The sequence below is a fragment of the Procambarus clarkii genome, chromosome 86, assembly GCF_040958095.1.
Source record: "Procambarus clarkii isolate CNS0578487 chromosome 86, FALCON_Pclarkii_2.0, whole genome shotgun sequence".
In the NCBI taxonomy this organism is placed as follows: Eukaryota; Metazoa; Arthropoda; class Malacostraca; order Decapoda; family Cambaridae; genus Procambarus; species Procambarus clarkii.
The window spans coordinates 15253855-15281155 of NC_091235.1; the positions used below are offsets into that span (position 1 = coordinate 15253855).

General features: G+C 40.8%; 1 protein-coding gene across 1 annotated transcript; it reads right to left on the reverse strand.

Annotated features, from left to right (window-relative positions):
• On the reverse strand, positions 1-26683 carry LOC123768255 (O-glucosyltransferase rumi homolog). Its single transcript, XM_045758721.2, has 8 exons — positions 26353-26683; positions 18153-18321; positions 16538-16634; positions 14125-14229; positions 11992-12161; positions 10724-10832; positions 5229-5461; positions 1-3205 (listed from the first exon to the last, which is right to left on the reverse strand). The coding sequence occupies exons 1-8, from the start codon at positions 26471-26473 to the stop codon at positions 3007-3009; spliced, it is 1203 nt and encodes a 400-aa protein (XP_045614677.1). The 5' UTR covers positions 26474-26683; the 3' UTR covers positions 1-3006.
• Positions 26684-27301: the final 618 nt, after the last annotated feature.

A 27301-nucleotide genomic window follows, 5' to 3' on the forward strand; every position in this document is an offset into this window, starting at 1 on the left:
TAATAATAATAATAATTTATTTAGGAACAGTACATACATAGTTGCAGTGTTACAGTACAAACATTGTTAGATTTAAAGATAGAGGTAGTACATACAATACCTAAAGCCACTAGTACGCATAGCGTTTCGAGCAAGAAATATTTGGATATTGAAAATATAGGATATTGTTTATTCTTATATTAATATGATCTCAGGATTTATTAGCAAACAAAATATATAAAAGGTTTTGTCAATGTTAAGGGCGAATTTGTTAGCAGCGAAAGGTGGACTTTATTTAGTTCAGTATTCACGGTATCATTCAGAGCAAGAGGGTCAGGACTGGAGAAAATGAAGGTTGTGTCATCAGCAAATAAAATTGGTTGAGGTGTTGAGAGGCATTTGGAAGGTCATTAATGTAGATAAGAAGAGAGGGCCAAGTATGCTGCCCTGTGGAACACTAATGTTGATGGTAAGGGTGGGAGAAATTGAATTATTCACAAAAACATACTGGAGCCTGTCAGTAAGGTAAGACTTAAGGTATTGCAGGGAGTGACCTCTGACTCCATAACGATGTAATTTAAGAAGGTTTTGGTGGCTGACAGTGTCAAAAGCCTTACGTAGGTCAACAAATAACCCAACAAATAACCCAACAGGGAACTCATTTTTATCAAGAATTTGAATTTGAATGAGCTGCATATATGAAGTTAATCATACTAATAAGTGCAATGTAATAGAGTGTGAGAGAGTGTGAGTGTGAGTGGCTTTTCAGTATCCACCTCCAAAATCCGGATTTTTGTTATCCAGAAAACCTTTCATTACGTGAAATTTGGTGGGGCAGATTTAGTTGTATAGAGGGATCTATTATTGGAAGATCCAGATTTAGGAAGGTGCATTGTACATAGAACCACTTTGATCAACATCACAATTACCTTACAAATGTTCACTCCAAAAAACACTATTACATATACAGCATTTATTTGTATTTTTCACTTGTGGTTTCATCCCCCTAAAAAAAAAAAACTATTATAGAACTCTTGCATATTAAACAAATTACAGAATTATAGATGAATTAGACCAATATCACTTACCAGCATTACATCATGCTTAAAACCCCCCCTTGTCATAAGTATACAAAATGCTATACATGACTGTATATACTGTACTGCCCATACTGTACTGTATACATTGGATATGTAAAAAACTCCACAATCAAGTGGCTACATTGATTTAAAGCAATGTACTACTTTTAACGGTCCTAACACACTTACAATTTTTTTAAGTAATTTGAATAAGGCCTTGTTAAAAAAAAAAAGTTATCAAGTACCCATCTATGATTTTCACTTTACAATAAACTGTACCACAAGATCCATCAACTATTAAAGTACTAGAGATTACTGAACCTGTAATTAATACTACATAGCATATATTTACAAAAATACATGCCCTACACCAAATTCGAAGCAATTTAGAATAAGTTTTGTCAAAGCATTTACAAAGTGACCCCTTACCAAATTATTAAATATAATTAAAATACCAATTTACATGATAACTCTTTTGTAATACCATATTTAACGGAACATAGGACGGATATTTTGTCCTCCTTTAACCAATATATACACAGTATTGTATTTACATGCACAATATCTCATATTTTTCCTTACAAAATCACTTTCAATAAATGTATAATGAAGCACACTAATGTGTATTTCTCACAAAACATCGTTGTAAATTAGATGTCTTACTTGCCAGCATATATGGTAGTTCCTGCAGTGCCACGGAGTGTGTTTAGCGAGATAACAAAATTCTTCACAAGTGTGTGCACACACTTTTCAGAATTACAAATACCAGAAAAGTTGTCAGTTATTTTGTTTCTTTAAAATCTAGTTATAAATAAACTAAACCCCTTTGGTTGAATCACACTTACTTAGGCCAACCCTCAAAGGATCAACATTTAGTCTAAAAGCTAAATTCATAATGAGAAAAAGAACAGCGCTTTCTAACCATGTTAAAAAATGCTACCATCTTCCATTAGAACACACAATTTATGACATACATATAATTGTGTATGACTCCATACACAATTTTAAATGTAGATATGATAGAGCCCAGTAGGCTCAGAAAGCAGTACACCAGTTGATTGACAGTTGAGAGGTGGAACCAAAGAGCCAGAGCTCAACCTCTGCAAGTACAACTAGGAGTACAACTAGGTGAGTACATTATTATGCTCTACTCACTAAAAACCAGAGTGATTGGCATGTGAGGTAGTGCACTAACAACTCACATGTCAGAATCCCTTTCTGTAATCAGAATAGTTTTAAAAATTGGAATGCATTAAAAAGTGAAATACTGGAAGGAAGTAATTATCAAAAGCATCAATAAAATATTGGAAGAAAATTCGATACAAAACATCAGATATATGAAAAGGCCAAAGGGCTCATGAACCTGTACACGAGACAATTTAGAGTTGAGAGGTAAAACAAAAGAGGTGGATATCAAACCCCATAAGCACAACCGGTACATACCAAGTCAAACCAGTTCCAGAATGTGCAGCACACTGACATAGAATCTTCATCTTGTGATGCTCAAGGGGATTAAGAAAGCCCATAAGCTATGAATACAGATTAAAAGAATTCAACCTAATAAAATACCAAGATCAATAAAAAAGGTAAGCAATGGCACTCCTATTATCTGAACCTGGATAGATATTATAATAGATATTATCTATTATCTCACTTACCCTATTCTATTATTCCTCACTTCCTAAGCGAGGAATAATATGATAAGAAAACACTGGTGCAGGTTAGAAATATAAATGAGCCAGAGATATACAAGTGGAATGCACTTGGGAGAAGCTGTGAAAGCCATCTCCATTCACAGTTTTAAGAGCAGGTACGGCGGACAACAATAACATTTGAATTATAAAAGCACCAGGTACCAGTAGCTAGCAGGCAGAGGCTAAGTCGCACGCACAAACATAACAGCGCAAACAATGATCTTGTTTCTAACACTTCATCATTCTCATAAACATTAACTCACTGGCACAATAGTAATTAATCCCTCTTCTTTCTGTGGTTTATATTTAAGTAACTCAGCATATGTGAGAAGCAGCTTCTTCCAATAGCACAAGACATCCTTCATTCTCAGATGATTTCGGATGAACTGATAGCCCCTCTCTGCTATTTGAGATACAGCCTCATCATTTTTCTTAGCAAACTCAATCAGTGTACTGAAATATAAAATGTTCATCAATGATTAATAAACACATTATGCAAATCATATCTACTGAACAGAGATAATACATCAGTTTTCAAGTAGCAAGGAATTGGGATGTTGATTCAAAATATACCTTGATTAAAAATATTCTTAGCAAAACCTGGGAATGTAGCATACCTTATAAATTGATTAGATCGATAATGACAACCCCAAATGGACAACAATGGGTCTAAAGAACCTAATAAGTAAAAAATAAAGCTTTCTACAAAAGGACTAAGAATGAGGGGGAAGTCAATCTAGGGTAACAATGTGTCAGAATTGCTAGAAATGTTAAAAAAAAAACAAGGAACATAAACAGAAAATATGAAGTATGTATAGCAGTACATATAGCAGTAGGAAAGGTCTAGGTAAATACTGGTTTGGGAACAGGGTTGATTTGTGGAACATATTACTAGGTAACGTAATAGACGTAGGATCACTTGATTGTTTCAAGTGTAGGTTAGACATATACAGTGGATGAGTTTAAATAGATATAAATAGGAGCTCTCACAAATGGGCCAACATGCCTTGTGTGTGGTTTCCTTAATTCTTATGTTCTTATCAATATTTTTTATGTCTATTTCTTGTCTATAGATCCCTACTAATCATGACTACCAATTTTTTTATTCAGACCTTAATTTCAACACTATCCAATTAATATAGTATAACTATCATTATTACCTAGCCTCAGAACCTTATATTATTTAGAATTAAACTGCATCTTTCAGATCATCTTGAAGCAATCTTGAGATTTCCTCTGAATTTATTCCCATTTTATTTTAGTATCGTCTGCAAATACTGCTGCTCAATCCTCATCTAAATTGTTTGTATATATATAATCGACTGGCTTAGCAGAAACAAGATGAATGACATAAAAAAATATAAAAATTTTGCTAAATTGATTGCATGGAAAAACTAAACCATCATCACTCTAGTGGGACAATGAAACATGTAACTAGTAAAGAGAGAAGAGTAAATATAGTAAAAGAGGGATAAAGATAAATTCAATATTAAAGGTAACATGTCCATTCACATTATTTTTTGCACCTGGTACCATCATGGTGAACCATCATAATGGCACTCCAGTAAATTACACACAGCAGTAGCCAAGCTTATTCATAAACTACTCTATGTAAAGTGCTTCTCATAAGTTCTCAAAGACAATATATTAATAATTCACTTCCTTCTAACAAACTACATTCCATTAATCCTGGTATTAATCCATTAATTAATACTACTACTCCTACTCCTGAGTTGATCACACTCAATCCATGCTTTGTCTCACAATTATTCATATCTATAATTTTATCCTCCTAAACTTTAAGCTACCAAAAGCACACACAATATCCTTTTTTCTTTCAACTTGCCTGCCTTCCACATGCCTCTTAATCTTAAAATGTGTCCAACTTTCACATGCCATGACATTACCATTCCTTATTGCATCACACATGCTTAATTGATGGCCTCTACTGCTCTAACCTAGGAATTTTTATGCTTATGACAAACCCACATTTTACATCTGTACAAAAGTGTGCTCTATGGTTGGATTACTTTCCATATTATTTTTTATAACAATGGCTTTAATAGTTGCAGACACGTTTCTTCCCTGACTTGATATTGTTTGAACTTTGCTTGCCTTAATTCCATACTTGTCATACGTGTTCCCTGATGTCACACAGTTTGGACCACATCCATTAATGTTCATCTCCATTTACAATCAACAATCTTCTCTAAAATCTCCTTTATCAAAACTTTAGTCTCATTACCATATGTAATTTGCTTTTCACTTTGCTGTTCGATTAATGATACTTGAAGGCCCAAAAAATTCAATGTTGGGTAAGGATAGTGCACGTAGATCATCATCTCATCAGGACACAATATAAATACATCACTATCATTACTGTACCCCATTTACAACTTTTGTGGGGAAGGGGCTGAGCAAAGTACTAGAGAAAGAGGGAAGTACTGTAATAAATTGACAAAAATTAAAATCATACCTGATTTCTTCCTTTGATGCGCCTGTCTTAACAGGAATGTAGTGTACCCAAGGCTTCATCTTGTGGTAAAAAAATTCCATCCACTCATCACCCACATGAAAAACAAGAGATTGACATAGGAACAAGTGTTTGAACCTGAAGCTGGCTGCTACTCCCCTGAAGTTGAAGAGATACTTATATTGACAATGGTCTTCAAGTGATACTTCAGAGGCAGGGGGAGCATACAAAGTGTCCTGAAATTAAACAAAAAATCAGTGTTGAATGTAATGAAATGCCATTTTCTCGGCGAAGCCCCGGAGGCTCCCTGAAGCTATCCAAACTGATATGTGCTATATGAGTTTGGGGTCATCAGTCACAGGAGTTCCTATGCCTACCGGGAACCAGAGCCAGAACCTGGTCCCCTCAGAGAGGGGCAGAGAGCAATGATACATAAGCACTTTACATTTAAAGTATGTCATATTCCATCATCGACTGGGTTGGGCACCCAGCAAGATAGGCGAACGAAAATAAACAACTAGCCGGTAAAATTGTGACCTACAGCCAGAAAATGCAAAGAAACTCCTGCTGAAAGAAAAAGAGCAAGAAAATAAACTAGCAACCCTGCCCTCAACTACTACTCCCGCCTGTTGGCGTATCCCACCCCACCCCAAAAAGTGGGAGGGGGAACCGGCTCAGGCGAGCTCAGTTCTAGGCATGATGTAAAAAAACAAAAAAAAGCCAACCGGAGGAAGGGAGGGTGTCAGGGAGCCTCTGGGGCTTTGCCCAGAAATTGGCATTTTATTACATTCAGCATTGGTTTTCTGAAGGAGCCCTGTTAGCTCCCTGAAGCTAACTACCCACAGATAAGGAAAACAGGGTCCCCATACCCTGGGAGGTGGCAGCACCACAGGGCTCAGAGCGAAGAAGAGACCGAGGTTGTGGTTCCTTCCCAGCAGGGTGAACCACGCCCACCTGGGAAGGAAGTAGGGGCATGGAAGGAACCAAAGTTGAAATGATTACCACCCCCAAATCCTAGTCCCCAAAACCCAAGCGGGGCAGTTCTGGGCCCTCCAACTGGGCAACCAACCAGGATCGTTGCAGTAAGAAGAACTGAGCAAGCAACGCAGCCGTTGTCTGAGCATTGAGATCAATAGACAAGGAATTAGTAAAGTGAAGTACAAGCGGGGAACAAGGCCCGCAATACGCCGAGTTGGTGGTGTCCCCGACCCAACAGGCAGCGAGACAGAGGCAGTACGAATGCTCGTTTCACCGAGGCAGGGGCAACGAACAACCTTCGACTTCACACAAGATGAGAGTGAACTCGGATGGATCCATGTTACCAACCGAGCCCACGGGGAATTTCCAGGGCTCTTATTCTTTTCTTTCAGCAGGAGTTTCTTTGCTCTTTTTCTGACTGTAGGTTGCAATTTTACTTGCTAGTTGTTTGTTTTGGTTCACCTATCTTTCTGGGTGCCCACCCCAGTCGATGGCAGAATATGACGTAATTTAAATGTAAAGTGCTCATACGCCATTGCTCCCTGTGCCTCTCTGTGGGGACCAGGTTCTGGCTCTGGTTCCCAGTAGGCATAAGAACTCCTGTAACTGATGACCCCAAACTAATATAGCACATATCAGTTTGGATAGCTTTAGGAAGCTGTCGGGGCTCACCCAGAAATTGCAGTATTTACTCAAAGTATATCATGTTCATCACAATTAACTACAAATACTTTAAACTTTGTATACAATTATCTGTAGTTCCTTAACAAATATAAATGTGGTTTATCTGATATAAAGTTGCCCTTGGTTTTATTTGCATGTTAAATTACATATGGGCTAGTTGCACTACACACACTTCAACAATAAATACCCTACTCGTCACTGTTTTTATTAAATCAGGTCACACCTATCCTCTCCTACAAAATGCTCTTCATAATATAATCCACAATTACTTTCTTTTAAAAGATAATTTACTATATTTACCTGGTATTCAACTATTGCCTTGCTGGTTTTAACTTTGATTATATGTTTTACTTATAATTTGACATAAACCTGGCTTTTTCTGCACGCTAACAGAGGCATCCCACTGCAAAAACTGAGAGGCCTCAACATTTGTCAATAACATTTCCTATATAGTATTTGCTATGAGAATATAGATTAATTACGGCTTTTTTTTTAATTTAACCTAAAGTTTATGGCACTTCTGCATTTTGTTGTATCTATCCTGGCCTTTTTACAACGTATCAAACTCCAGCATCGTTATGTATGAACACATTAGTAATCTCAACCTCGAGCATTTCTATAATGATATCTTCCTGAAGTAAATAGTCATCAGAATATATTGGCCAGTGACACTTTAAATGTAAATCGAGAGAAATCCAACTCTAGCAAAAGCTTCTTTATCTCCCCCCCCCCCCCAGTAATCCCAAACTCCTCTAGTGGTGCCTGGTTACCTACTCCTTCTCATATCCTCTCATAACCGGATCAACCCACAACTCGTCCACCAAAACAGAACCAGTGGCCCACAAGCAGCGGCACAAGGCCGGCACTGGACATAACACTTGATGCTTCCATGGCTGAACTAGCCAACACTCCACAACCAAAGGACTCCTCCGGAAGCCTGCCATCTCATTCTACGCCAGAAAAGGAGGAGTAGGCTGCAACCAAACAAAATGACCACAAGGACCAAAATAACAAAACTCCAGGGGGTCAGAGAAGTGCATGAAGCTTCTCAACCCAACCACCAGAGGCTAACACCAACAAAAACAAGGCCTTCCAGAAACAATCCCAGACCGAAGGGGCTTTTCCACAAACCGAGGGGAAAAAAAGAAATGAAAGAACGCAAACCAAGCAGGCTCAGGGGACGCATGAGCAGGCCGGAGGTGAAAAAATGCACAAGAAAGCTTGCAGAATGGGTCATCCACCCCGAACGAAAGGCAAAGTTCCTCTGCCAATGACGATAAGAAGTAACAGTACAATATTCAGCATAAGGTGCCGATCCAGAAAAAGTCAAGAAAGAAAGGACAATACAGCCCTGTTGGACACAGAACATGATGGAGAGAGAAAAAATGGTGAATAGCCCACCAAGAAACTTCATACTGTCAGTGAGAAGAAGACTACAGATGGAACACCATCAACCCAGCCACCTGATTACCATACAAATGGAGATAAACATGCATCGGAAAGTCCAGATGCGGAATGCAGAATAGAAAGTCGAACCAGTGAGGTACCTCACCCGTACGACCTGCTGATAAAGGTAGAGCTGTAGAAAAATACCCGGGTTTGGACACCGAGCAAGCAGTGTCAGAATCCAAGGAATGGATTGGTGGGGGTACTGTACCTCTTTCCCACAGTCCAGTGCTATGGCACCAAACCCCGAAAAACCAGAAGAGCAAGCCAGTGACACAGCAACCGGTGCAGAGACACTGGGGGGCAGGGGAAGGACCCAGCGATTGCGAGAGCGGAGAAAGAGGCTGTACCAAAGATGCCAAAACAGCCCAAACCAGAAGGGCAAAGTTCAAGCTCCCGCACAGCTGCTCGAGCAATCTCTTAGTCACCTGGGATCCCCTCAGCAGCGTATAATAACGGGACTGCAGCTGGAGCAAGGCCGCACGGGGGAGTGAAAGTGATGCAGTCTGAAAATCCCAAACAAGACCCAACTGATTCAAACCTGGAACAAAACCAACTGGGTCTTCCTCCAATTCACCAGGAAACCGAACCTAGCGAGATCCTTGAGATCCAGAGAAAGCATACAAGCACCCAGCTCGAGAAAGAGTCAGACCTCGGAGAATGGAGTCATCCGAAAAGAGGGGCAAGGAATCAACCGGTTCAGATGAGACAAATCCAGAATGTACAGGAGATCCACACAGTCCCGTTTCTGGACTGGAAACCAGTCCAGAAACATCAAATGAACAAAATCCACAAGGGCCGTGACGAGGATTTGTTCATTTGATGCATCACGTTAGTGTGATCTCTGTGTGTAGTGACAACCCTCATAGCCACCCATGCCTCACCCCACGCTAAACTCCACCATGGCTTAGAAACTTTCAGACGCTTTGGAGCTGTTAACGGGGAAGGAAAAGGATGAACCACACCCACCTGGGAAGGAAGAGGGGGTGTGGACGGAACCACGGTCAATGAAACAAACACTCCGAAATCCGAGTCCCTGCAAACCACAGGACACAAAAACCAGAACACAACCTGGCATATTGTAACACATAAGAAAGCCCATGCAACGCAACATCTTTCCGATACCTTCGAATATCCGATGAGGAATGGGTGGTTTGGAGCACATGCAGAGAACAAGTCTCACATGACTGCCCAACCACCGACCCATCAAGCAGCATGGCGGAGGCAGAACAGACGATTGTCACCCTGAGGCAAGGGCGACAAACAACCCTCAAATTCGCATACAAGGTGAGAGTGGGCTCAGAAGAAATATCCATTGTACAACTGAGCCCGTAAGGGTTTTTTAGGGCCTGTAGGGTGAACAAGTCCTACAGAAAGCCCAGGCACTGGGACCAGCTATGCTGGTAAACCCTGTCAGAGCAGGCAACTAGACCACAAGAAACTGCAGGAAAGACTCGGGTGCAAATGAGGAATTCTACCGCACAAACCCTAGGCTAACCTAATTAGGTGAAAGGCAGAACTCCCCTGCCTAAATAAATGAACAAAGCACCAGCAAATGAAAGGGTGAAAATAAAAACCCCTCGAGACCTCACGACAGCAAACATGCCAGCCAACAACACTCCCTTACCCAGGCCAAGATGGAAAGTCTAAAGCCCTCAACCCACCCCAAGGACGAAGACCACCACAAGTGAGGAAGCCCTCTAACGTAAGTGATTCCCGAACTCCCCAGGAAAGGAAACCCTGACTGCGCAAGGGCAGCACTTACAGAGCACCTAGGGGAGGTGACCTTAAGCACATGCAGCTCCATTATTCTAAATTCCTGGCCAATGCACACTTTCATGTAGGAACAGCCTCACAAAGCAAAACACCCCAAAAACAGGAAACTCTGGCCAGAGTGAACCGATGACCACTAGGCATAAACATCAATCAAGAACTGGCTGGGGGCAGCTTGGCTCACCCGGGCCAGCTTCCCTTCCCACCACCGAGGGGGGAGGTGGAGTTAACAAGGAGGGGGGTAGTTTGGATGAAGTTTTGGTTGTTTGTTTTCTTTATGGGGGAGTTACTTTGATAATATGAGGATGTAGGTCGCATTTTTCAACCAGGCAGTAGTCTGTTTGGATTCGCCTACCTTCCTGGGTGCCTTTCCTGGTTGATAGCAAGATGACAAACATTGAAATGTAAAGTGTAAGATGACAAACTTTGAAATGTAAAGTGTTCATGGGCCAGTGTTCCCTGTGCCTCTATGAGGGGGGAGGGGCCAGGGTCTGGCTCGTGGTCCCTGGTAGGCATACAAGAGCTCTGCGACTGATGGCTAAATAGTGTGGTACTTAATCAGTATGCTAGCTTCTGGGAGCCAATGTGACTACCCACAGAAAGAATGGGATACATACAGCATCTGATTTCCAGGCTTGGTTCTTGGTGTACTGGGCATCAACAATGTTCGGGTTCTCTCTTGAAAGATACACGAGTTCATCTCTCTCTGAACTTGTACGAGACCCTCTGCAAGCAGAAAGAGCAAATTATCCACCTCAGCCAATTAATTTTAATACTCAATAACGTCCGTCTTCATCACCTGCATACATAGTTTATGTGCTGGCTAACCGGAATGAATGAATTAGAACTGAACACTAATTTAACTTCACTTTTGAGGTTATCAGCATATTCAGACCAGAACTATACTTGAGATAATTTCCTTATATGGAATTAGATGATCACAAAACAACCAAATTTGGAGATCACCGCATTGAAAGAAGACGTTAGGATGGTTGATGGGAGGATTGCGCATAGTGACACGAACAGTGGTGTCAGATGCTGCGGTGCCACCTTGGGTAAACCTCTATGCTAAGTATTAGGCTGGATGTAAAATGTGATGCAAGGGAATTAAAGTTCTCAGAACACAGTTTCAGATTGGGGAGGGGAAGGGCAGGGGGGAGAAGGCGGAGGGGGGAGGGGGAAATGGGGGATAGGGGGGAATGGGGAAGGGAGGGGGAGGGGGGAAAGGCAGGCAACAGGTCAAGCAATGGACCACAATTTATTAGCTAAACTAAAAGAGTCTGGTGGTCAAAGGTGGCATGCTATTGGTAGGTGATGCTGACTTGCTGGAATATAATATTTTACTATACAGCTTCCCTCTCTATGTAATATGATATTCCAAAAAAATTTGTATCTCAGAATATGCCAAGTGCTCTAACTGATTAATATCTAACATCTTGCATATGATTGGTCAGTTGTATGACTTACATCATACTTAAATCATGTGGCTTGTTAATCATCCTCAATTAATGTTATGGAAAATAAAATGTTCCAATAGCTAAACCATGATAGGTGATGGCGATGTTGGTGTTGGAGGGGCTGTCAAAGGATTCCTCCCACCCTTCCTCCCTCACACCTGGCCAAATGTTTACCTTCACAGATACTGAACAATAGTAACAAAACCCCTCCTAGCCATTTGAACATAATTAAATCATTTGATTTAAGATACAGTATATAAGTTTATAAAGCAAGAACAATACCAAGAGAGGTGAAGGTGGTAGTACAGTTTAATACAATGGTTGTGGCTCTCAGTCATTCTCCCATGTGAAATTTAAGTTTGATAATAATCCTAAAATATGAAACATACAGGAAAACAAATCTCGAGAACAAAAGGAAACATTACTACCTGAAAAATGCTAGAGGTTTCTTATTTTCCCAAGGCCACTGTTTGGCTACATTCATAAGTGTGTTTCGCAGCATGTCCCATCTACCAAGGCCCGTAGGATAAAGGGAAATTGCTGGTCCACCTTCCCAGAATGTCCAAGCTGGATAACTGATGTCCAAATAGTCGGCAGTCTATAGAAGAAAAATAGCATACAGGTCACAATTCTCAAAAAAAAAAATTTGAACCACAGCAATTAAATTCTAAAATTAAAGAGTTCAAACACAAATAATTAAAATTATTGTAAGAACTCAGTAATCTGAATCCCGGTAACTTGAATCTTCAGGTAATTCAAATGAATTCTAGTTCATCATTTTTGAGTAAATAGAGGAAATGTCAGTAAACCATAAAAATGAAAGGGGAAATAATGGGAATAAACAGGTCGTGGCATGGTTTCCTGAACAATATATTCTATAAGCAGCTTATCGAAGTATAATGTAAAATACTCCATTTCACTCCTGTCCTCGCCATTAAATAGTAAAATGCCTTTAACCAATATCTGTGTTGTCAGATGTAGGGATCTGTGGAACAAAATGTGCACCATCTCCCCAGCATGAGTACACCTGCAATTCTGGTGGAGGCTCCAGTAACAGCCATGTATCTCAGCACTACAGCAATGTATCCTAGCACCAACAAAACTATGTTGGCTAGAAAATGAAGCCCATCTACTAAGCACACAGCAGGCATAAACCGACCTTTGAAGATGAGGGCATTCATCCCACAAGTTCTCAATGTGACATCACACGACAGCATTTGGCTGGGCGAGCAGCTAATGCAGCAGACTGCGCCTGATAATGCAATTTACATTGTTACCACTAGTCACAGCACAGCTAAAAACCGCAATCAGATTCCTGGTCACTAAATCCAGAAAATGATTCATCTTTCACATGTTCATGGCCTAAAGAAACAGCATCTTGCACCGCCCCACATGGCCTGCCTCACAGTGGAGTGGGGCTGCGGAGGGAGTGGTGATTGTACAGGCCTCAGCCTGGGGGCAGACACATATGCCTTGACTTCAGTCTGTATCACTTCATTCTGAACCCTGAACATAATCTTAATCAAAGTCACATTCCTCATCTGTTTCCATCAGTATCTTCTGAATTTCTTCATCCATAAGCATACATATGGAGTGAGCCGCAGTGAAACGTTGGGCAGTGCAGGGTTATGCAATAGCCATGGTAGTTTGATACGGAGGCCTTCCTGCTAATTCAGCCTACTCAGGATTTTTTGTTAAGATGACGGTTGTTTACTATTGCCCATAGACAGCGTCTGGTTACCCCATTTACACAGTGGGACTTTTAAATTTTACACGGTGCTATGAAACATTCCTGATTGTGTTGTGGAGTTTAGGAATATTTATCAAGAACATCTTTGATAATCATTTTTGACCATTTTGGAATAATTTTGACACCAACTTCAATATTTTTTTCTACCTTCCTATTTATGCTACGATGCTGAGACTTTGACCAGATGAACCCCTTTTCATATGCAACTAGTCAAAAAAGTTTGATTGAAATCGAACTAGTTTTCATTTAATGGAAATCTGGAGCCCTTGCTTCCTTGCACTGACTTGCTTAAACCACAAGGTTTGAAGTATACAACTTTTAAACACACATACACAAGATTTTCAAAGGAATTGAAAGGAAAGATAAAGACACTATTTAACACAAGCGGCAAACACTAGGGGACACAGGACGAAACTGAGTGCCCAAATGAGACAGACATGTTGGAATTGTTTTTTTTTTAATGTCAGAGTAGTTGACTAATGGAATGTTTTAGGAGGTGATATGGTGGAGGCAGACTCCATACACAGTTCCATATGATAGAGTCCATTAGGTTCAGGAGCCTGTACATCAGTTGACTGACTGTTGAAAGGCGGGACCAAAGAGCCAGAGCAAACATACATATAGAACTAGCTAGTTAGCTATAACTATGCAATAAGAAATCTCGGAGATATTATGATTATACAGTATACCCATGAAAAGATATATTTTTTATTTAGATATACTGTATAGATGTGATATACTGTATAGATGCTGCTGATTCTACTTCATGTTTGGTGTGGAAAATATTATGAAAGATGAATCTTTGCATTACCTTACTGAAAGAAAATATAGGCTTCCTTTCACCAAAACGTTTATTGACCTGGGGTACATCTCTTGTGTTAATTAACATCTCCATATCTGGTAACTTATCAATGATCTGAAAATGGAAAACCCGTTAAAAGTTATTGTAAAATATTAACTGTGATTTTGTTACTTACAAAGTACTGTACAGTTTAACTTCAACAGAATGAAAAATAGGCAACCTGACCTGTTCTAAATTTTCAAGATCTCCATTGTACCAAGGTTTTCAAAACTGTTCATAATTTTTTTTGCCAGAAATGCCAGAAATTTGCAGAAAATTTATCTTCTATACATAATATTTACCCAACCACATCTATACTTATAAAATATGATCTCTGTTCAAGGTTGGACACTAGATGCTCTGGGCTACTCTCGTCCAACATTGCAGAGCAACTAGTGAGGCAGGAAGTGGGGATGGCTGACATAGGTACGTTGGACTCGGCTCCATTGCCCCCTTAAAAGGGGGGGTTGGCTCCCATGGAGAATGCAATGTACTCGGTAAAGCCGAAAGGTCGAGTAGCTAGACTTTCATCATTTTTAAACAACTTTGTCCCCCTTCATATAACTCTAGTGCAGCTGCACAAATGCAGAAGTATCTAAATGTGTTAATACCAAAATGTATTAAGAAAATATATATATACTAACTAGAAGGGATACCTGACAGTGCCCAGGTCTCTGTCTCTCTAATTCTCCTATTCTCTATCCACTTTTAATGCTCCGTTTTCTCTCCCAGTGGGTAAAACATGCTCTAGTAATGTTATACCAACATAGAAACAATGTTATTGACATTGATTCAATGTTGATAACAGCTGAGAAATAAGTCTGAAAACACACAATGGACAATCAAACCCACATTTCAGACTTTATAAGTCTCGTTTGTTATCACAATAGAAATCAATCCTACTAAAGAAGGGCATGGGGGTCGACCCCATCCACCCTATGATACTCCTCAACCACAAATATAACCTTGCAAAGTTTGGCAAGACTAGCCCCAAGCATCTGGCCACCATCCTCAAACAAAAATATTCCATCTCATAGATATAGATAAATACTATATACTGTATATACATGAGCAAGGACTATCATAGACAGGTCAGGGTTGGCCCTATTGCCCCCATGCCACAACCTTCAAGGGTTGATATAGGCACTGCCAGGTACCCCATCTAGTGCTATATAAACAATGCATCTTAGAATAAAAACATAGGAGTCTTTGCAGTGGGTCTGTTGATCCATTGTGGGTGGTGCCAATCTAGATCTAACTTCTTTTCTCTGTGTATCTAAAGTCTGTTTTTAAAGCTAACTATGCCATATGCCGGTATGATGCTGGCCGGAAACTTATTCGTCTATCACCCTGAGGCCCTATCAATACTTTCCCATAACCACTCTAAATCGATTTTTTTCCATCTTAAAGCCATTGTTATGGGTTTTGATCTGGTCTAGTAGTTTCAAGAGCTTACTCATGTCTACCTTGTTGATAGATATGCTCAAGGATTTGAAAGTATCAGACCAAGTCATAATTCATAACACTGGCTGTAATAAAAGATTAAAGACAATACATGTTTAAGTGTATTAAAACCAAATTTAGGATGCAACCTATGTCCTTGATAAATACCTTCAGATTCAGCTTGCATCTGAAAATTGTGATTTAATACACTTACACGTGTATTGGGTCTTTCCTTTACCTTCATTCAAGCACTACAACATTGTTTCTTCAATGGCTATACGCTAGACAAGTTCAGCTTTAGAAAGGATATTGGTTTATTAATAGGGTGGTAGATGAGGGCAATTACACACAGAAATCACAATTGCGTGATGCATCAAATGAACAAATCCACAAGGGCCGTGACGAGGATTCGAACCTGCGTCCGAGAGCATCCCAGACACTGCCTTAATCGACTGCGCTACGACATGGTCAAAAGGAGTTGAAACCGAAGTTCTACTGAACTTACTGGATCCTGCAGCCTCTCCGAGGCACAAACCAGGGTTTTACACAACTCCCCCCATGCACTCGAGCTATGTTAATAGGCCGTTCTCCCTCTTCACCCTTACTTCATTACACACAGAAATCACAATTGTGCCTCTGAGAGGCTGCAGGATCCAGCAAGTTCAGTATAACTTCGGTTTCAACTCCTTTTGATCATGTTGTAGCTCAGTCGATTAAGGCAGTGTCTGGGATGCTCTCGGGCACAGGTTCGAATCCTCGTCACGGCCATTGTGGATTTGTTCATGAGGGCAATTGGTTATCAACCAACATTCATTACTGCAGTACTCTAATGAATATATTTTGAGTCAACATATGTAAAATTCAAGCAGTGTACAGATCATGTATAAATATTTTACAAGAAAACTTTCCATTTAAGGGAAATTAAGAGCAATCACCATACCTTTAAGATAAAATGCTCAATACCCTTACATCGGCTTGGGAACATGCAGTCACTTTGTCTGTACAGCTTATGGTTGATGATCTGATAAAAGGTACCCCTGGTTAAAAAGAATAACATTAAAATACTTACAGTGGAAAAGTTTTAGCAAAAACACAGTGAGTAGCATTCAATCATGTTTAGCATAATGTCCAGTAGAGCAAAATGCATTATGCCAGTGAAAAAAATATTAGTATACAGTATAGTCTTTCTACATGACAAGAAATATAAATTAATAAAAAAAATAATAATCAAATAATTCCTTTGTTAAATGCAGACAAAAGGAAGCCTATGTTTTGTATAGTTCCAAAGTACAGCATTAATACTGTACTGTACATGACAGATATTTTATCTTATATAGATATATACTGCACATACTAGAGCAAGGACTGTCACATAAGTCTGGTTAGGGTTGGTCCCCATTGCCCACATGGGGCAGCTGTAACAGTACAGTGCAGTGCAGTGCAGTGCAGTACAGTGCAGTGCAGTGCAGTGCAGTGCAGTGCAGTGCAGTGCAGTATATCATAGAGTATTAATAACTGTAAGAGAGTGATGCATTTAGAATAAGTTATTAAGAAGCATGAATACCCTTTGTGACTGCAGTATTTATTTAATGACTCTACAGGAAAGGTTGAACTGTGGCTCCATTGACATCATCATCATCTTGCCCGACTTTACAAGTATCCTGCCTATTCCTGAGGCATACTTACCCAAGGTCCACAGATCAACTGAATGTCCAAGTTCAGAAAACTAAACTTATTCAGTGCAAACTATACAGTATTCCTACTGAGGAAATATATGATGTAGTACAGTTGGCTTTGTTCTCAACTCGCAATCGGGGATCCCGGGTTCGATTCCTGGGCGGAACAGAAACAGTTGGGCACATTTCCTTTCACCTAGCAGTAAATAGGTGTCTGGGAGTTAGGTAACTGTTGTGAGGTTGCATCCTGGCAAGTCAGTAGTTTGACCTAGGAGAGACCTCAATAAAGGCCTTAAGTGCATGTGTATATCTATGTCCAAAGTCCCTAACAAAATTAATTCAAAATAATAAACAAATTATAAGGTAAAATAAAAGATGTTGCCCCTGACAGTAATCAAAATATAAAGTGCATTCAGATTATCAAAAAAGGCATCTGGAAAACAAACTCATCTTAAATTTCATGTAGCAGGTGGTTATCTTGAGGTTATCTTGAGATGATTTCGGGGCTTTAGTGTCCCCGCAGCCCGGTCCTCGACCAGGCCTCCACCCCCAGGAAGCAGCCCGTGACAGCTGACTAACTCCCAGGTACCTATTTACTGCTAGGTAACAGGGGCATTCAGGGTGAAAGAAACTTTTGCCCATTTGTTTCTGCCTCGTGCGGGAATCGAACCCGCGCCACAGAAGTACGAGTCCTGCGCGCTATCCACCAGGCTACGAGGCCCCTTGTTGGGTAGGGCGAGGTGGAATTGAAAAACAATACAGTACTGTACCTATATCCAAAAGATAAATTAACACAGCTTTCTAAAATAATAGTTTTCAACATGACATTAGGCCTTAGCACCAAATATAGTACAGTACTGAACAGTATATATAACTTGCCTGTCTCTTGATTTCTCTATCACACTTTTGTCAATGCCATCCTTGAAAGGTGCCAAGTCTTTCTTAATGAGGTGATAGTGACAGGAACACTTCCCTGGGTCACAAGACTTGTATGATGCTACCGCTTCCTCAATCTGAGTGGTGTATTTTGCCCAAGGTTTATTGGCTTCTGAAATAAGGAAATACTACTTTACTTTTCTAAAAATAATTAAATGCAACTTATTCTTGTTAATTAATTCAACAATCAAATGATTTTTCCAAATACTGTATGTATGTATGTATATATAGATATATAAATATATATATATATATAAGCCTATACTTGCATAAACCACAAGTGAAGATAAACAATCTTTGGACAACACCCACCAGTGGGACTCGAACCCAGAAAGCACAACTACCTTCCAGTAGCTGGCATAACTAGTATGCTTTAACCCACTACGCCATCAGACCTTACAAAAGAAGTAGATAGTTCGAGATATATATATCTCAAACATCTCTACCTCCCGAAGGCACCAGATGAGTGAGGGGTCAGTCTGCAATTTTCGTCAAGCCACTGTCAATGTGAGAGAACTCGTGTCCAGCTTATAAGCCTATACTTGCATAAACCACAAGTGAAGATAAACAATCTTTGGACAACACCCACCAGTGGGACTCGAACCCAGAAAGCACAACTACCTTCCAGTAGCTGGCATAACTAGTATGCTTTAACCCACTACGCCATCAGACCTTACAAAAGAAGTAGATAGTTCGAGATATATATATCTCAAACATCTCTACCTCCCGAAGGCACCAGATGAGTGAGGGGTCAGTCTGCAATTTTCGTCAAGCCACTGTCAATGTGAGAGAACTCGTGTCCAGCTTATAAGCCTATACTTGCATAAACCACAAGTGAAGATAAACAATCTTTGGACAACACCCACCAGTGGGACTCGAACCCAGAAAGCACAACTACCTTCCAGTAGCTGGCATAACTAGTATGCTTTAACCCACTACGCCATCAGACCTTACAAAAGAAGTAGATAGTTCGAGATATATATATCTCAAACATCTCTACCTCCCGAAGGCACCAGATGAGTGAGGGGTCAGTCTGCAATTTTCGTCAAGCCACTGTCAATGTGAGAGAACTCGTGTCCAGCTTATAAGCCTATACTTGCATAAACCACAAGTGAAGATAAACAATCTTTGGACAACACCCACCAGTGGGACTCGAACCCAGAAAGCACAACTACCTTCCAGTAGCTGGCATAACTAGTATGCTTTAACCCACTACGCCATCAGACCTTACAAAAGAAGTAGATAGTTCGAGATATATATATCTCAAACATCTCTACCTCCCGAAGGCACCAGATGAGTGAGGGGTCAGTCTGCAATTTTCGTCAAGCCACTGTCAATGTGAGAGAACTCGTGTCCAGCTTATAAGCCTATACTTGCATAAACCACAAGTGAAGATAAACAATCTTTGGACAACACCCACCAGTGGGACTCGAACCCAGAAAGCACAACTACCTTCCAGTAGCTGGCATAACTAGTATGCTTTAACCCACTACGCCATCAGACCTTACAAAAGAAGTAGATAGTTCGAGATATATATATCTCAAACATCTCTACCTCCCGAAGGCACCAGATGAGTGAGGGGTCAGTCTGCAATTTTCGTCAAGCCACTGTCAATGTGAGAGAACTCGTGTCCAGCTTATAAGCCTATACTTGCATAAACCACAAGTGAAGATAAACAATCTTTGGACAACACCCACCAGTGGGACTCGAACCCAGAAAGCACAACTACCTTCCAGTAGCTGGCATAACTAGTATGCTTTAACCCACTACGCCATCAGACCTTACAAAAGAAGTAGATAGTTCGAGATATATATATCTCAAACATCTCTACCTCCCGAAGGCACCAGATGAGTGAGGGGTCAGTCTGCAATTTTCGTCAAGCCACTGTCAATGTGAGAGAACTCGTGTCCAGCTTATAAGCCTATACTTGCATAAACCACAAGTGAAGATAAACAATCTTTGGACAACACCCACCAGTGGGACTCGAACCCAGAAAGCACAACTACCTTCCAGTAGCTGGCATAACTAGTATGCTTTAACCCACTACGCCATCAGACCTTACAAAAGAAGTAGATAGTTCGAGATATATATATCTCAAACATCTCTACCTCCCGAAGGCACCAGATGAGTGAGGGGTCAGTCTGCAATTTTCGTCAAGCCACTGTCAATGTGAGAGAACTCGTGTCCAGCTTATAAGCCTATACTTGCATAAACCACAAGTGAAGATAAACAATCTTTGGACAACACCCACCAGTGGGACTCGAACCCAGAAAGCACAACTACCTTCCAGTAGCTGGCATAACTAGTATGCTTTAACCCACTACGCCATCAGACCTTACAAAAGAAGTAGATAGTTCGAGATATATATATCTCAAACATCTCTACCTCCCGAAGGCACCAGATGAGTGAGGGGTCAGTCTGCAATTTTCGTCAAGCCACTGTCAATGTGAGAGAACTCGTGTCCAGCTTATAAGCCTATACTTGCATAAACCACAAGTGAAGATAAACAATCTTTGGACAACACCCACCAGTGGGACTCGAACCCAGAAAGCACAACTACCTTCCAGTAGCTGGCATAACTAGTATGCTTTAACCCACTACGCCATCAGACCTTACAAAAGAAGTAGATAGTTCGAGATATATATATCTCAAACATCTCTACCTCCCGAAGGCACCAGATGAGTGAGGGGTCAGTCTGCAATTTTCGTCAAGCCACTGTCAATGTGAGAGAACTCGTGTCCAGCTTATAAGCCTATACTTGCATAAACCACAAGTGAAGATAAACAATCTTTGGACAACACCCACCAGTGGGACTCGAACCCAGAAAGCACAACTACCTTCCAGTAGCTGGCATAACTAGTATGCTTTAACCCACTACGCCATCAGACCTTACAAAAGAAGTAGATAGTTCGAGATATATATATCTCAAACATCTCTACCTCCCGAAGGCACCAGATGAGTGAGGGGTCAGTCTGCAATTTTCGTCAAGCCACTGTCAATGTGAGAGAACTCGTGTCCAGCTTATAAGCCTATACTTGCATAAACCACAAGTGAAGATAAACAATCTTTGGACAACACCCACCAGTGGGACTCGAACCCAGAAAGCACAACTACCTTCCAGTAGCTGGCATAACTAGTATGCTTTAACCCACTACGCCATCAGACCTTACAAAAGAAGTAGATAGTTCGAGATATATATATCTCAAACATCTCTACCTCCCGAAGGCACCAGATGAGTGAGGGGTCAGTCTGCAATTTTCGTCAAGCCACTGTCAATGTGAGAGAACTCGTGTCCAGCTTATAAGCCTATACTTGCATAAACCACAAGTGAAGATAAACAATCTTTGGACAACACCCACCAGTGGGACTCGAACCCAGAAAGCACAACTACCTTCCAGTAGCTGGCATAACTAGTATGCTTTAACCCACTACGCCATCAGACCTTACAAAAGAAGTAGATAGTTCGAGATATATATATCTCAAACATCTCTACCTCCCGAAGGCACCAGATGAGTGAGGGGTCAGTCTGCAATTTTCGTCAAGCCACTGTCAATGTGAGAGAACTCGTGTCCAGCTTATAAGCCTATACTTGCATAAACCACAAGTGAAGATAAACAATCTTTGGACAACACCCACCAGTGGGACTCGAACCCAGAAAGCACAACTACCTTCCAGTAGCTGGCATAACTAGTATGCTTTAACCCACTACGCCATCAGACCTTACAAAAGAAGTAGATAGTTCGAGATATATATATCTCAAACATCTCTACCTCCCGAAGGCACCAGATGAGTGAGGGGTCAGTCTGCAATTTTCGTCAAGCCACTGTCAATGTGAGAGAACTCGTGTCCAGCTTATAAGCCTATACTTGCATAAACCACAAGTGAAGATAAACAATCTTTGGACAACACCCACCAGTGGGACTCGAACCCAGAAAGCACAACTACCTTCCAGTAGCTGGCATAACTAGTATGCTTTAACCCACTACGCCATCAGACCTTACAAAAGAAGTAGATAGTTCGAGATATATATATCTCAAACATCTCTACCTCCCGAAGGCACCAGATGAGTGAGGGGTCTACTTCTTTTGTAAGGTCTGATGGCGTAGTGGGTTAAAGCATACTAGTTATGCCAGCTACTGGAAGGTAGTTGTGCTTTCTGGGTTCGAGTCCCACTGGTGGGTGTTGTCCAAAGATTGTTTATCTTCACTTGTGGTTTATGCAAGTATAGGCTTATAAGCTGGACACGAGTTCTCTCACATTGACAGTGGCTTGACGAAAATTGCAGACTGACCCCTCACTCATCTGGTGCCTTCGGGAGGTAGAGATGTTTGAGATATATATATCTCGAACTATCTACTTCTTTTGTAAGGTCTGATGGCGTAGTGGGTTAAAGCATACTAGTTATGCCAGCTACTGGAAGGTAGTTGTGCTTTCTGGGTTCGAGTCCCACTGGTGGGTGTTGTCCAAAGATTGTTTATCTTCACTTGTGGTTTATGCAAGTATAGGCTTATAAGCTGGACACGAGTTCTCTCACATTGACAGTGGCTTGACGAAAATTGCAGACTGACCCCTCACTCATCTGGTGCCTTCGGGAGGTAGAGATGTTTGAGATATATATATCTCGAACTATCTACTTCTTTTGTAAGGTCTGATGGCGTAGTGGGTTAAAGCATACTAGTTATGCCAGCTACTGGAAGGTAGTTGTGCTTTCTGGGTTCGAGTCCCACTGGTGGGTGTTGTCCAAAGATTGTTTATCTTCACTTGTGGTTTATGCAAGTATAGGCTTATAAGCTGGACACGAGTTCTCTCACATTGACAGTGGCTTGACGAAAATTGCAGACTGACCCCTCACTCATCTGGTGCCTTCGGGAGGTAGAGATGTTTGAGATATATATATCTCGAACTATCTACTTCTTTTGTAAGGTCTGATGGCGTAGTGGGTTAAAGCATACTAGTTATGCCAGCTACTGGAAGGTAGTTGTGCTTTCTGGGTTCGAGTCCCACTGGTGGGTGTTGTCCAAAGATTGTTTATCTTCACTTGTGGTTTATGCAAGTATAGGCTTATAAGCTGGACACGAGTTCTCTCACATTGACAGTGGCTTGACGAAAATTGCAGACTGACCCCTCACTCATCTGGTGCCTTCGGGAGGTAGAGATGTTTGAGATATATATATCTCGAACTATCTACTTCTTTTGTAAGGTCTGATGGCGTAGTGGGTTAAAGCATACTAGTTATGCCAGCTACTGGAAGGTAGTTGTGCTTTCTGGGTTCGAGTCCCACTGGTGGGTGTTGTCCAAAGATTGTTTATCTTCACTTGTGGTTTATGCAAGTATAGGCTTATAAGCTGGACACGAGTTCTCTCACATTGACAGTGGCTTGACGAAAATTGCAGACTGACCCCTCACTCATCTGGTGCCTTCGGGAGGTAGAGATGTTTGAGATATATATATCTCGAACTATCTACTTCTTTTGTAAGGTCTGATGGCGTAGTGGGTTAAAGCATACTAGTTATGCCAGCTACTGGAAGGTAGTTGTGCTTTCTGGGTTCGAGTCCCACTGGTGGGTGTTGTCCAAAGATTGTTTATCTTCACTTGTGGTTTATGCAAGTATAGGCTTATAAGCTGGACACGAGTTCTCTCACATTGACAGTGGCTTGACGAAAATTGCAGACTGACCCCTCACTCATCTGGTGCCTTCGGGAGGTAGAGATGTTTGAGATATATATATCTCGAACTATCTACTTCTTTTGTAAGGTCTGATGGCGTAGTGGGTTAAAGCATACTAGTTATGCCAGCTACTGGAAGGTAGTTGTGCTTTCTGGGTTCGAGTCCCACTGGTGGGTGTTGTCCAAAGATTGTTTATCTTCACTTGTGGTTTATGCAAGTATAGGCTTATAAGCTGGACACGAGTTCTCTCACATTGACAGTGGCTTGACGAAAATTGCAGACTGACCCCTCACTCATCTGGTGCCTTCGGGAGGTAGAGATGTTTGAGATATATATATCTCGAACTATCTACTTCTTTTGTAAGGTCTGATGGCGTAGTGGGTTAAAGCATACTAGTTATGCCAGCTACTGGAAGGTAGTTGTGCTTTCTGGGTTCGAGTCCCACTGGTGGGTGTTGTCCAAAGATTGTTTATCTTCACTTGTGGTTTATGCAAGTATAGGCTTATAAGCTGGACACGAGTTCTCTCACATTGACAGTGGCTTGACGAAAATTGCAGACTGACCCCTCACTCATCTGGTGCCTTCGGGAGGTAGAGATGTTTGAGATATATATATCTCGAACTATCTACTTCTTTTGTAAGGTCTGATGGCGTAGTGGGTTAAAGCATACTAGTTATGCCAGCTACTGGAAGGTAGTTGTGCTTTCTGGGTTCGAGTCCCACTGGTGGGTGTTGTCCAAAGATTGTTTATCTTCACTTGTGGTTTATGCAAGTATAGGCTTATAAGCTGGACACGAGTTCTCTCACATTGACAGTGGCTTGACGAAAATTGCAGACTGACCCCTCACTCATCTGGTGCCTTCGGGAGGTAGAGATGTTTGAGATATATATATCTCGAACTATCTACTTCTTTTGTAAGGTCTGATGGCGTAGTGGGTTAAAGCATACTAGTTATGCCAGCTACTGGAAGGTAGTTGTGCTTTCTGGGTTCGAGTCCCACTGGTGGGTGTTGTCCAAAGATTGTTTATCTTCACTTGTGGTTTATGCAAGTATAGGCTTATAAGCTGGACACGAGTTCTCTCACATTGACAGTGGCTTGACGAAAATTGCAGACTGACCCCTCACTCATCTGGTGCCTTCGGGAGGTAGAGATGTTTGAGATATATATATCTCGAACTATCTACTTCTTTTGTAAGGTCTGATGGCGTAGTGGGTTAAAGCATACTAGTTATGCCAGCTACTGGAAGGTAGTTGTGCTTTCTGGGTTCGAGTCCCACTGGTGGGTGTTGTCCAAAGATTGTTTATCTTCACTTGTGGTTTATGCAAGTATAGGCTTATAAGCTGGACACGAGTTCTCTCACATTGACAGTGGCTTGACGAAAATTGCAGACTGACCCCTCACTCATCTGGTGCCTTCGGGAGGTAGAGATGTTTGAGATATATATATCTCGAACTATCTACTTCTTTTGTAAGGTCTGATGGCGTAGTGGGTTAAAGCATACTAGTTATGCCAGCTACTGGAAGGTAGTTGTGCTTTCTGGGTTCGAGTCCCACTGGTGGGTGTTGTCCAAAGATTATATATATATATATATATATATATATATATATATATATATATATATATATATATATATATATATATATATATATATATATATCTGTATCTACTATGTATGTATAGCAATATTAGCCTATAATCATTTATTTCAGACATGAGGAGAATAACTACAATAACACTTCTCAAGTTAGATTTACTTCTTAAAATGCCCTGAGCAGTTAATTTTTGGCCATCTATCAAAAACTACAAGAATTATTAATTAAAATTATGCTTGATTTAAGCTTGCTTTATTTATTTATTACAGTATTATTATTATTATTACTACATGAATTGTGGAGAATTCATAGGAAAGAAAAATACAATATATAAAGCCACTAATACACAGAGCACATTAGACTGATATTCTTGGTTTAGTAAATGCATTGTTAGGTTAAATACTGTTAGGTCAGCCTATAATAAATATTTTCAGTTGGGGTAATGAGTAATTGTAAACAGGCATTTTGACAAAGCTCATTTTTAAATTAAAATCCTATATATAACACATTGTTATGTTATGTTGTGTAAGTTCATAATCCATTAGCAGATAGTCTTTGTATGTAATTACCAGTTTCCTTTAAACATACGGATAAAAGTTATACACCATTGCACACAAGAGTTTACCAACAGTTTACCCAACCTAACGTAGCCCAACCAGGCCTAAGACCTGTGTGTGACTTAACTCTACCCCCCCCACCCATCCTCACTCCCCCTTCAAGTTAGTGGCAAGTTCGGGAAGGAGCTACTGTACTTGACCTTTGCCCCGAAACACTATACGTGCTAGTGGCTGTACAAGAATCTAAAAACTCTTGTACATAAATAAATAAATAAATAAATAAATAAATAAAAAATAAATATAACCTGATATTTGTCTATGTCATACCTTCACTGTACATGTTGGTCATCTTCCTGTCATCGTCGCCACACGTCTCTTCCACAGCCCAACACCTGCACCTAACTAGCGTCAAAAGGAGCAAATTATGCATCAAGTTCCTTAGTCTCATGGTTGTGCGGAAGAGTTCTGTCTTGAGAAACACCTCAGGTAACACGACAGGTTTTCTCGTTTAACCTCGACGACACACAGCTGTTGTCAACGCTTTTTTACCACGTTAAATCGTGTCTATGCTTCGTAGAGGTTCAGGTTAAGGACCCGAGAGAACTAGCTGCAGCACCTGGGCCACTAAGCAGTCAGCTGTGCCACCTCTGCCGCCCACGTTCAAACCAAGGCCAAAACAAAGCAGCGTGGGTAGCGACCTCACTCAGCGCACGACTCAGTCAGCGACCACACTAGGTGCATGACGAAGCCAGCGATTACACTCAGTATATGACACTCACTGCATGACGAAGCCCGCGATTGGCACTACTCTAAGGTGCTTAAAAATATATTGTTTGCTGATGATACTACCCTCATCTACTCAAGACCCCAACCCGCACATATTAAATAATTTCGTAAATGATGAATTCCACTTATGGATGTCAACCAACTCACACTAAACATAGAAAAGACCTACTACATCTTATTTGGAAGCAAACCAACAAATGCAATTCAGCTTCAGATAAATAATGTTAACATCAGCCATAAAAATTATGGAACGTTCCTTGGCCTTTACTTACACAAGAAACTCAACTTCAGCACTCACATACAACACATAACTAAGAAAATCTCTAAAACAGTTGGTATACTCTCTAAAATCAGATATTATGTACCGTACTCTGCTCTCCTCTCACTATATTATGCACTTATCTATCCTTATCTTACTTATGGTATCTGTACATGGGGTTCAACCTCTGCAAACTACAACAAGCCCATCATCACCCAGCAAAAATCTGCT